The sequence below is a fragment of the Colletotrichum paranaense genome, assembly GCF_030867605.1.
Source record: "Colletotrichum paranaense strain IMI 384185 chromosome Unknown Scaffold_20.1, whole genome shotgun sequence".
NCBI classification, from domain to species: Eukaryota; Fungi; Ascomycota; class Sordariomycetes; order Glomerellales; family Glomerellaceae; genus Colletotrichum; species Colletotrichum paranaense.
In genome coordinates, this window is record NW_026848978.1 from 251,926 (window position 1) to 263,482 (window position 11,557).

Sequence of the window (11,557 nt, forward strand, 5' to 3'; positions counted from 1 at the left end):
GGTCTCTGTCTGTCTGTAGGCGCTCGGTGTACGAGGAGATGTCTAGGATCGAATTTTTGCGTCTGTGAAGCCGGGAAACCTACTTCAAGATCATGGGTTGGTGAATCGATTTGAGAGATCAGCTGTGTTCCTTTATCTACATCCTTAAAGGTCTCCGCATGCCTGACCGCAAGCGGTCCCCCCCCCCCCCCCTTCTGATCGCTAAATAACTGAATGATTCGCTCAGACACTAATTAATCACGAAGAACTTCACGTTGCGTTATTGAATCTCAATTTGGGGGCTCGGCGCTTTGTGTATTAGAGTCTGTCCGACTTGAGGATCGCTATAATACATGCCCTGCTATAATTTGGGCGAAGCAGATGGGTGATGTGGTGTTCCGGCTCAATGAAGCCGTGGTTGGTGTTTTTGTGATGTTTTTGCCGGAAGGCCGAGGGAGGCAGTCTGAGAGCTTGAAAGAAACCAAAACATGTCGAAACCAAAGCCATAATCCCGTAACCTCCGTGTCTTCTCTCCTTCCAGCAATCTGTTTGAGAGTTTCGGAGTCGCGCGCATAAGGAAAGTTGAAGGGAGCCCCCCACACAATGTGCCACTTTGACCTCCTCAGTGCCCAGCGTTATGTGAATGAGTTTGTAGTAGCTTTGTGCCGTTTACATGATCTCATCCTCCATAGCAGCGTCGCCGTTAGTGGCTGCGGGGGCAGGTGCGGGGGCAGCGGCGTTCTCATTGGGGTTGGCACCAGACTCGAAGTAATCGGCCATCTCGGAGTCAAGCTCCTCGGCCGTCTTCTTTGCAGGACGGCCGGTGCGCTTGGCACGGGGCTTCTTGCCACCAGTGCCAGCAGCGGCAGGGCCACCCTTGCCGGCGTTCGCGTTGTTGCTGTTGTTGTTGCGCTTGTTGTTGGCAGCAGACTTGGGCTGAGCCTTGGGTTGTCTGTTTTCTTGTTAATATGTATTTCAGTATCTAATAGAGGTTTTGCTTACGTGGTGCGCTCAGCAAGAGTCTTCTTGGCAGGAGGGATGACGTTGGCTGCCTGAGAAGCGCCAACAACGATCTCAATCTAGTTCCCGTTAGAGTGTACATGAAAGGGTATGATTCGAGAAGCTTACCTTGATCGGGCGGTTGTCAACGAGAAGACCGTTCAGCTTCTGGAAGGCCTTGCTAGCGCCATCCGCCTCGCGGAATGTGATGTTGGCAATGCCGCGGCTAACAGAGTTGGGTCCGTAAGAGATGTCAACTCTCTTGATGGGTCCAACTGATGTGAGAAAGTACTCCTGAAGGGAAAGTCGATGTTAGTTATCCGTAAGCGTTGATGTTTCAATCACGAGCGTCGTCCGAACCCGAGCCGCACGAGGGGCAAGGAGTCGGCAGAAATCCAATAGTCGACCGGAGCACAGGAGGTTGGCAGCGAGCAGAGCAGTGAGCGTTAGTACGCACGTCAGCGTCCATCCCCAAAGAAGCCCCAGTTGAAGCCATGGCTGCCTCGTGTTCAGTTGCCATCAAGTCGGAGGGTATCACCCCAAGTCGTAACAGCTGCTGTGGGGGACGTCGTAACACATGGCCGTAACACCAGTTTCAGACCCAAATAGCCATGTGTATGTACTATGCCCCGAAACCCCGCTGAAAGGCCATCCTTCATTGTAGGTTCGCGAATCGATAGCAGCGAAGCTATGTATCGAAGCCGTCCTGGCCTGTGCTGCGACGTTGCTCACTGCTTTGCTCGCCGGAAAGGGCTTCATATTGCATCATCATGCTGATGAGCGGTGCCAGACCAAGTTGGTCTTGTGGATATCCGTCGAAGACAGCCAACGTCCCATATTTTCAGTCGGCTGTACCAATTTCTTGGGTGCTGACCAGGCTACCTCAAATTTGGACTGTGTTCGCGCGACAGGGACGTGCTCAACTTCTGATGAGCTCTGCGCCGTATCTCAGGATCGCAGATATCGAGGAAGGAGTCTTGGCGGTGTCTTGACGGATTCCGTTTGGGAAGCGGCAATGGCCACAGTGGATTTGATATCGCTACGACGCCGGCTGGGAAGGAGAGCAGGCGAGAAATAACATGTCGAACCAAGTCCGAGGGCTGAAGAGCCTTATCGGCAACATACCTTGATCTGTTGCTCGTTGACATCCTTGGGCTTCGTATGTGTTAGCTTGCGCCAGGATTGACGGAGGGAGGAAAGTAACTTACCAGGTTGCTCACGATGACCTTGCTGTCACCAGAGCCTTGCGCAGGCTTGGCGGCATTAGGCTTGTTGGCGGCGGCGCCGCGCGCAGGTCGCGATGTCTTCTGAACACCGCCGACAGGGGCAGCGGCCGCAGGGCGACCGCCGGTGGATCGACGCTGAGAGCGACGGCCGGGTCCGCCGGCAGAACGGCGTTGGGTCGAGAGAATCTCATCGAGAGACTGGTCAAGCTTTCCAGACATGATGACTGTGGTGTTGGATTTGTTTGATAGGAAAATGTGCTTGCGATAATGCTGCGATGAGAAAGCAGCTGGTCGATGGGTCTCTTCAAGTATTATTAGGTCGTGAAGAGCGTGATGCGAAACGAAGTGCTGATGTGATGAAGAATCAAACTCTGACGCGTAGAAGCTTGCGCGCGAGGAGTGGTCGGTCTGAAGGAAGAGGTAGAGAATACAGGAGCTGCGCAAAAATTTGAGGATGCAGCTGAAAAAGGAAAACTTTGGTCGGGAGGCCGAGGGGTCTTTTTGATGTTGGACGGGGAGGTTTGTCTTTGGGAAGAAGAAAGGTAACGAGATCAATGGAATGGGCGGGTGAAGGCGAAATGGGAAAGGAGACGGGGCAAGGTGTTGGTGCCAGTGGAGCGGCAGGCTGCGGCGCGCCTGACCAAAACAAGGGGGGCCTGAGGACCCCGTTGACAGCGGGAAGTTGATTGGTCGCACTAGTCCTCTTTAGGCCGAGATGGATCCGCCAGAGCTGCTGCCTCCTCAGCCACACATCCCCTGTTTGCGCCTTCCAATTGTTCCATTTCGGGAAGCAGCTGGTCAGGTCTCCTTTCCATCTCTTTGGCGCTGAGTTCAATGCGCCTTGTCGAAAGATATAACTTGCCGAAGCAAGAATTGGGGCAATTGAGGCAAGCAGGCCGTCAACCAACAGGCCCTGGTGTCACTGGATAGTACGATTGATTCTCAAGATTTGATCAGCGCCACAGCCAATATTCTGAGTAGGCTGTTGCATGGCCTACTGTCATGAGGCATCCACAGCATTTACCCAGAGAAAACAAAGGTAGGGGAGTTCAAGATCATGGTTTTCGGTGTCTGTCAATGGCATTGCAAGACCGCAATATGGAGGTTGTGCCGTGGGATCTTGCGCACAAAGTCGATGTTCATCACGTGTATGCGGCGCTGAGCCAGATTAGACTAAGGTATCGTCTCGATGGTGATGCTCTAATGTTTCGATTTTGGAGGGCAAGAGCTTGTCGATGCCCCTAGTGTTTGCTTCTTTGACTGCATTAACTTTCGAAGCTCTGTGTTCTCTCAAGGGAGGAACGTTTCGTTGTCAACCCCCTGAAAGACCGTATTCGATATCACCTGTCCCCTCAGACACTGACATCAATGCCCTCTCTCATCGCTAATATGTCGCCCCAAGCCTCGCGTCTCGTTCGTCTCAGGGCAGTCGCAGAATTCCCAAATGCCTCTCGCCATATGTATCTTACAGCGGATATCCCATGGCACCTGACTATCTCACTTGCGCCGTTTTGTGGCCTTCTAGGACGCTGCTTTGGCGGACTTCGCGGGTCGTACAGCCTTCTCGGGCTTTTCCTCTTCATTGTTGACTTCTACATAGTGGTAGAAGATAATGAGAACCATGGCGGCGGAGCCAAGGAAGATCGCAAGGCGGTAGAGATCGTTGTCGGAAATCATGGTGGGCTCGGGATCGTTTGCGCGGCGATGCTTTTGCGTGATGTGCAAGGAGGATCTTCGGGGGGACTTCGACGTTTGAGCGTCAGTTTTCCGTACCAATACTGCAATAGAAGAAAACAATGACTTGAACGTACAGTGAGTGTCTTTCTTCCAACAATCAATGGAAGGAGTTGAAGTTGTTCGTCAAGGTGAGCTGTTTGGACTTGCTGGCGCGGCACACATGGAGCTTGAGATGAGGATGGCAATGGGTAACCAAACGGACAACTAGACCACTGGAGCTGCTGTCCACGTTTAGACCGGCCACGCTAAGAGTGACTTGGTGCTCGAGTCGGTCCTCCACTTCAGTACCGCACCCCCCGGTCAAATCTGCTGTGACGCTCCGCCCCCACCAATGTAAGCCCTTCACGTGACCCGCCCACCGTGCCTTGAACTTCTGACTTCATCCACGGCGCTCCCACTCTTCTTGGATTTGCAGTGATGACTTTTTGCGTTACGTCGATCTGAGCGGACCCTATCGACCTGTTTGTCGACATCCCACAACAACACGAACCAAACTAATCCCGCCAGAAGCGGTTACTCAGTCGTAGCAGAAGACTTTTGCTTCTGCCCACCAACCTTTTCTCGTCTCCAGAAACCGAATACCCCGCCAAGATGCCTCCCAAGAAAGTGGACAAGCCGGCCAAGAAGGCCGTCAAGGTCGAGGACAAGACCTTCGGCATGAAAAACAAGAAGGGTGGCGCGGCCCAGAAGCAGATTGCCCAAATGGCGTCTTCGATGAGGAATGGTGGCAGTGCTGAAGAGAAGCGCAAGCAGGCAGAGAAGGAGGCGAGAGAGCGCGAGAAGAAGGCGGCAGAGGAAGCCAAGAGGGAGACCGACATGCTTCTGAACAAGCCCGCACAGATTCAAAAAGTCCCGTTCGGTGTCGACCCCAAGACAGTTGTCTGCAACTTTTACAAGAAGGGCAACTGTGAGAAAGGCAAGAAGTGCAAGTTCTCTCACAACCTCGAAGACGAACGCAAAACGTCAAAGAAGAACCTGTACACGGATACCCGCAAGGAAGAGGAGGAGAAGAAGAAGGCCGAGACTTCTGCCGACTGGGACGAGGAGAAGCTTCGCTCTGTCGTTCTTTCCAAGAAGGGCAACCAGCAGACCACAACTGACAAGGTCTGCAAGTTCTTCGTCGAGGCCATCGAGGACGGCAAATACGGATGGTTCTGGATCTGTCCAAATGGCGGCGACAAGTGCAAATACAAGCATGCTCTTCCACCAGGGTAAGTGACATCAGTCCAGCGGTCATTTTCATGCTAACATTGCCACAGATTCATTTTGAAGACCAAGGAGCAGAGAGCAGCTGAAAAGGCCCTCATGGACAAGTCACCTCTCAAGACCCTCACCTTGGAAGACTTCCTCGAGTCAGAGCGACACAAACTTACCGGCACCCTCACACCGGTCACGCCGGAGTCATTCGCCAAATGGAAGAAGGAGCGTCTGGACAAGAAGGCGGCCGAGGAGCAGGCCAAGAAGGCCAAGGAAGCAACTGGTCGTGCCCTGTTCGAAAGTGGCAACTGGCGCACAACCGAGGACGATGAGGAGGAGGACGACGATGATGAAGAAGACGATGGAATGTGGAACTTGGAGAAGCTGCGTGCCGAGACCGCTGCTCTTCGCGAGAAGAGGGAAGAGGAACGTTTGGCTGCCATCAACGGTGGCCCTGTTCCACCAGTGGTACCAGAACCGGTAGCTGCCGAGGCGTCCGGATCTTGAGCTTCCTAACAGAGGAGAAGCCTTCTTGTATGCGCCCGAGGTTGCGAGCAGCACCACGAAACAGGCCGATTCCGAGCACCTGGAAGACCAGGTTCATCCGGCGGCCGTGCCCATGCTACGCCAAACCACGGTGGCAGATCCGTCTACTCTCACACCTAAAATCAATGAAGTATGACTACGTACGTAACGTGCACATCAACTTCCTAAGTTGAGTACTCGTGAGACTACCAATGAGACATATTGAGGATCTTTGGCTACTTAGAGAGAGGCTAGAGATTACTGGTGGTTACATTCAATCATGACGTGGATCTATCTAAACGTCTCCAGTGCCGCTTGATTGCTCAGAACTTTTCCACGTACGGTCTGATGTCAATTTCCTGACTGAAGGCGGAGCGGTGTTGCGTGTGCAGGTACCAGTAGGCATCAGCAATCTTGATGTTGTTAGCAATATGTCTACTTTAGGGTTTTGAAAATCACTTACAGCGTCCGGTGAAATCTTGCCATCTTCTGCGCCATCGTTGGCGACGTAGGCCTTACCCCACGGGGTATCAATGCCTCCGTCGATGATGGCGTGTGCCACATGGACCCCCTTCGGACCGAACTCGCGTGCTAGAGATTGGCCTAAGGCGCGGAGGGCGAATTTGCCTGCCGCAAATCCTCCAAACAATGCGCTGCCTGCGGAAGAAGGTCAGTCATCTTTCAGCTCATCCCCACTCTGAAGACAAACCTTTGATGGATGCCGTGGCTCCAGTGATGATCAAAGACGGCGGGTGAGGGGAGTCGGACACCGACTCGAGCAACAGGGGAAGCGTCTTTTGCGCGAATGTGAAGAACCCCTTACTGTATACCGTGCGTGTTAGTCGCCTCTTCCAGAAGACCCAGTAAACGATGTCTCACGTACGGCGCAGCATCGAGACTGACATCAAGCTCCTCTCGCTTAAGCTCGAGGAACGGCTTGCGGGAAAAGCCGGCGTTGACATTGTAGATGGCGGCAGCGAGCTTGCTTCCAGGGAGCTCCTTCTTGATCGTCTCAAAGGCAGCGTTGACGGCGGCCTCGTCTGTGGCATCGGCCGTGATGCCGAAGGCTTGGCCGCCGGCCTGCTTGATCTCGTCCACAATGGCGTTGTAGCTCTCTGGCTTGCGGGCGAGGAGCACCACTGGGTACGCCTTTGCGAAACGGACGGCTGCTGCGCGGCCTGCTGTTGCGTTAGTCTCGACTGTCTTAACATTACGCTATTGTAGGAGTGCGTTCTGACCAGTGCCGGAACCCGCTCCGGAGATGATTGCGTAGAATGATTTGGAGGCCATGTTTAATCAGACGTTTTGGGATACCGTTTATTTTGGTGTGTTGTTTTCAAGTTTTATTAGGAATTATGAAGTGAAAATGAGATGCTGTGAAATGCGATTGATACGCGGCGAGCAGATGAGGGGTTCAGTGGCTTTATGTCTTATTGAGGCCTGCATGTGGTCGGCCCGGCATTGTGAGATTAGACCATTGCTCGGATTCATGACGGCATTTGCGGAGGGCCGAACGGGATGCCCGATTATTAATGACCCCTCTCCGGCAAGCTCCAATTACGGCCTCCGACCCGGTGCGAGGTGCGAGGGAACGACCATCAAGGAATCGATTAGCAAAGCGCTTTAGAAATGGCGAAAAAAGATCATTAATCAAACGCTGGCGAGCTATGTGTCGTGCAATTGACAGGTCAGCCTGCGCATTCACGGCCTTGTGTCGTTATTGACTTTATCTCCTTCATTACTGACACGAAGTAGACTCCATATCCTCCAATGTACCCAGATACATCGAGTGTCAATTGTACCGGGCCGGTGGGAGATATGGCTTCGTCAGCATCATGACCTGTTGGCGACTTCTCCATCACGAAAAGCCATTAGTACCACTACAAGTAGCGAGAAACGGTGCTCAAGTCTTTCAATGTGATGACAATCTTAAAGTAAGATAGAGACAATAAGTGAGAAGGAGTGACATCGGGGACCTACGCCTTGAGGCAAGTGCGGCAGTCACCCTTGCCTGCGGTGCGAACCGCCCTAAACGGGAAGGCCCCGCTAATTGCCAGTTCCTTCCCCAAGTTCCCTCAACTGCAGTCGACTGCAGTCGCGCCTGCAACCTATCAACGCGTCGCTACCTCATCTTTTCGACCTCAAAGATCGGCCTTTGCAACATCCCCGGCCGATCTCTCGAGTGTCTCGCACTGCTCATACTCAACAATACAACACTAGGTTGGTTTTGCATAGGTCACCCACGCAGCAAACCTCACGACAAGTCATCACAACTTATCACGACTACACACTTTGGGAACCGATTAAATCTCACTCACCAGCATGCTCAAAGAGAACTGTTCAGCTAGGACTCGTCGATTTGAGTAAATTCACCATGCCACCACTATTTCCCACAAACTCAAGCACCAAGGATGAGTCCACCTCACAGGGCCCGACTAATCCGTCTATCCCACGACAACGCACCTTGGATAAGTTTTTCGGCCGACCAGGCAACAGCATGCCACAGACTTTTACTTCAGCCGCTCAGACAAAGCCGAGGACATCAACAGCTCAGCCAGCGCCACGGTCCTCCTCGTTCGCCGTGGTTCTTCCATCGAGTCCTAGAAAACGTACAGGAACGACCCCCATGAGGACAGTCGAGGACGACGCAGACGACCTGGTGATATCGGACCTATCACCCCAGTTCAGAAGACTAGCAGCTCAGGCAAAAGTAGGCGTGAGCCTCGCCAAGCCAGCCTTACCAGAAGCCGTCGCAGATGAGCCAGAGTTAGAGGTAACTTCACCAGGGGCGGCGACTCCTCCACTGCAGCCTCGCAAGCGCGGCCGGCCAAAGGGTTTTCGACCGAATCTGACGGGCAAGAAAGCCCTACAGGAGGCCGGCGAGGCAGAGCCAAGAAAACTGCGGCCAGATAGGCCCAAGACAGGCGCCCTTTACGCGGGAAAGCGGCGAGGTCGACCGCCAAAAGCAGCTTCACCCAAGCCGCGAGAGATCTACAAGAGTCTAAACCCACACTTCAACACGTACATCTGCGAGTGGGAGGGTTGCAAGGCCGAGCTTCACAATTTTGCGACTCTGCAGAAGCATGTGTCGATTGTTCATACCAAAACGGTAGCAGCTGGATGTCGATGGGCCAAATGCGCCCAAAAGCAGCCGCCTCACGAGTTCCCCACACTGGCGGACCTCAAATCTCACGTGGAGGATCTACACATGCTCCCAGTCGCCTGGCAGGTAGGGGACGGGCCGCAGGTGTCGTTCAAGCGATACGATCCCGATGATGGGGCCAAGCTTCCTGACTACCTTTTTGACAAGGCTGGCAACCAAATCACACCGTCAATCAAGTATCAGAAGGAGGAGGACTTGTACACGTGGCGCAACAATAGGCGGAAACTCAAGGATCTTTTGCTTCTCAGAGACCAGAATCTGCCAAGCGAGGAGGAAGACGACGACGCAATGGAGGAGGTGGCCGAAGGAGCATGATGTGGCTGATGGTTGTGGCGCAAGCAAACAGTTGACGTGAATCATGGGCTGAGTCCTGGCGGCTATTGGAGGCGACGACAACACCATTGAGACGATACTGAACGGCGAGGCGAGCACGCTGACAATGCTTGTGAGGACCAAGCTTCATGGCATGGTTTCGGATGAGGGTTGACCGACTGCGCCTCCCTAGGGATGACGGAAACTTCAGGATAACGGGGGTATCCGCTGCTCAGAAGGCCCCTGGAAAGTCGTGCAACGGACTCGTTCGGCCAACTGGAAAGGCCGTTGAGCGGTCTCCCGCTTCCCCAGACGAGCATGGATGATTTGTCGAGGCCTCACTTGACGGGTAGCGGATGGGCCGGGAGAGTCGTCGTCGTCGTCGCGTGTCTGAGCATGATTATTCATTCGAAAGGGATGACTTGGCATTGCGGCTCTTGCTAAATTAGACAGTTCAGGCTGATGCAGGAAGGGAAGGGAAGCAGAAAAAAAAGGCGCCAGGGACGAAGTCTGGTCGCATTCCATCTTACATCATCGGCGGGGATGTGCGGTGTTTTGTGGGGGAGATTGCCCAACGTTGCATGAGGAGGCGAAGGTGGAGTGACACCTCGGCATCCAGGGAGGGCCGCTGTTCAGGAAGAAACACGTCCCAGCCCTCCTCTCTTGGGCATTCAGGGCATTCGATTCAGCAGGGCGGCGGGAAGTAGGCCGGCTTACCGGGCATCAGTTAAATCGAGTTTCTTCTTTGCAGAGGTTTCGGGTGGGCGAAACGAACAATCGGAACAGACGAGGTAGGATAGCACGATATCCCTAGGTAGAGCCGAGAGAGGACCACCTACACCAAAAGAAAAAAGAACCTGAAGATCGGTTCTAGAATACTTCCCATGCAGCATTACACGCCTAGTAAATCAACGGGCGGCCGACGGGCTCAGGTGCCAATGCAGAGGGAAAAGTGAGAGACTGGGTGAAGACTGTGAAATGATTCGTCGAAAAGCGCTGAACGCGAACGTGACAAGCCAACCACACCAGCTAGGTACGGAAGGTGGCGATGGGGGATGGCGCCGCCGTGGATGCTCGCGACTTTTCTCTACTCGGTCGAGTTCTGTCTTAAAGGCTGTAGAGTCGAGTTCCATGGTTGATTAACAAGCAGGCGGGAAACCTCTTTAGTGCCCCAGACGACTGGATCGCCGGCCATTGACCCGCGCTGTGTCGTGGTGGTGTGGAGGGCTGAAAATGGACCGATTGAGGGGGGACATAAGTACTCTGTTGTAACCTAACACCACCTGGGTACTAAGTTACGAGGGGCTGGAGTGCTAGCGCGGGATTGCACGACGGGTGTGGTTGATGGGAGCGTGTCTTGCAAAAAAGAGGGTTGATAGTGTGACAGTGTCTTATTAGACATTTCAGAAACAAGCTCGTGTAAGGTTTTTTTTTTCCTTTCCATCTCTCGTCTGTCCAAAAGTTGCAGCGGTAGACGTGGAATAGCCTGCGAGGTCAAACGCAATGAGGCTTTTATTTGCCCCGACATCTGTGCCCATTTCTGCATATTCGTCTGATGCTGGGTGTTTTGCACGAGCCCTCGAAGGGGGAGAAAAATATAAAACATGTCAACGGCGGGGACTTCCTCGTGAGGACGCAGAAACTAGAAAAGAGAGGGTGAATCAGAGACTGAGGTAGAAGATTGACGGCTGTTGTCGTGGGAAACATTGTTGTGAGAGCTGGGGCTCTGGCATGTAATTGCCGGTGAGGCTTTCGTATCTCGAGCTGGCGCCGGTGTTATCTTGGCTCTTGACAGTGCATTGGGCTTGCGCTCAGTAGTCAGTACCAAAGCCCATGTTGTGCGTTTTATTTGTCCTGCCTTCATCGTCGACACTGGCCGGAGGGATGAGAACGCATGAATAAGAACCAGAACGCTCTGAAGCCAAAAGGGAGAGAAAGAAACTGGAACAGAAGGTAAAGGCATCAACGGTTGGGAAGAGGGCACTTGAGATAGAGTTGACGAGTGATATACCGGTACTCTCCCTTTGGTTTTGAAGGTGGTGTGGACAGACGGGACAAGATGCCTACCTTATGCATAGAAGAATCGAGATAGGTACCTCGAGTGACTTGCAAAGCCAATGACCCAATGGAATAACGTTAGCTGTGGTGAATGGGGAAATTTGCGAGGCGTGGAAAATCGTCGGGGAAAAGAGCACCAATCGCCGGATCAAATGCCCTTTTGTCAGCAAAGCCATCCCAATTCCCATTTTGCAAGCAGCCTGCCAGCCTGCTCGGACCTGACAAGCACACAAGCCTGGACTGAACAGAAAGAACAGAGGCACAGAACTCTGGACCAGCATTGAGAGAGGTCTTGACCAACGCTGGAACCTAGAGGAACCTAGGCCCAAGCCGGGCCCGCCTGAAGCGGAACATCCCTGCC

At 53.3% G+C, this 11,557-nt stretch overlaps 5 protein-coding genes across 5 annotated transcripts; 2 read left to right on the forward strand and 3 right to left on the reverse strand.

Moving 5' to 3' along the window:
- Nucleotides 1-648: 648 nt before the first annotated feature.
- CPAR01_15598 (RNA recognition domain-containing protein) lies at nucleotides 649-3,881 on the reverse strand (the record flags this gene model as incomplete). The annotated part of the gene is made up of 6 exons (XM_060499846.1): nucleotides 649-931; nucleotides 982-1,058; nucleotides 1,108-1,272; nucleotides 2,104-2,133; nucleotides 2,187-2,474; nucleotides 3,762-3,881. 6 exons carry the CDS (start codon nucleotides 3,879-3,881, stop codon nucleotides 649-651), a joined length of 963 nt encoding a protein of 320 aa, XP_060341422.1.
- Nucleotides 3,882-4,222: 341 nt separating this feature from the next.
- CPAR01_15599 (uncharacterized protein) lies at nucleotides 4,223-4,414 on the reverse strand (the record flags this gene model as incomplete). Its single annotated transcript, XM_060499847.1, has 1 exon — nucleotides 4,223-4,414. The coding sequence occupies one exon, from the start codon at nucleotides 4,412-4,414 to the stop codon at nucleotides 4,223-4,225; it is 192 nt and encodes a 63-aa protein (XP_060341423.1).
- A 118-nt stretch (nucleotides 4,415-4,532) lies between these two features.
- On the forward strand, nucleotides 4,533-5,645 carry CPAR01_15600 (uncharacterized protein; the record flags this gene model as incomplete). Its single annotated transcript, XM_060499848.1, has 2 exons — nucleotides 4,533-5,152; nucleotides 5,201-5,645. The coding sequence occupies 2 exons, from the start codon at nucleotides 4,533-4,535 to the stop codon at nucleotides 5,643-5,645; spliced, it is 1,065 nt and encodes a 354-aa protein (XP_060341424.1).
- Nucleotides 5,646-5,986: 341 nt separating this feature from the next.
- On the reverse strand, nucleotides 5,987-6,953 carry CPAR01_15601 (short-chain dehydrogenase; the record flags this gene model as incomplete). The annotated part of the gene is made up of 5 exons (XM_060499849.1): nucleotides 5,987-6,076; nucleotides 6,127-6,320; nucleotides 6,373-6,485; nucleotides 6,547-6,862; nucleotides 6,902-6,953. 5 exons carry the CDS (start codon nucleotides 6,951-6,953, stop codon nucleotides 5,987-5,989), a joined length of 765 nt encoding a protein of 254 aa, XP_060341425.1.
- A 1,084-nt stretch (nucleotides 6,954-8,037) lies between these two features.
- CPAR01_15602 (uncharacterized protein) lies at nucleotides 8,038-9,141 on the forward strand (the record flags this gene model as incomplete). The annotated part of the gene is made up of 1 exon (XM_060499850.1): nucleotides 8,038-9,141. The coding sequence occupies one exon, from the start codon at nucleotides 8,038-8,040 to the stop codon at nucleotides 9,139-9,141; it is 1,104 nt and encodes a 367-aa protein (XP_060341426.1).
- Nucleotides 9,142-11,557: the final 2,416 nt, after the last annotated feature.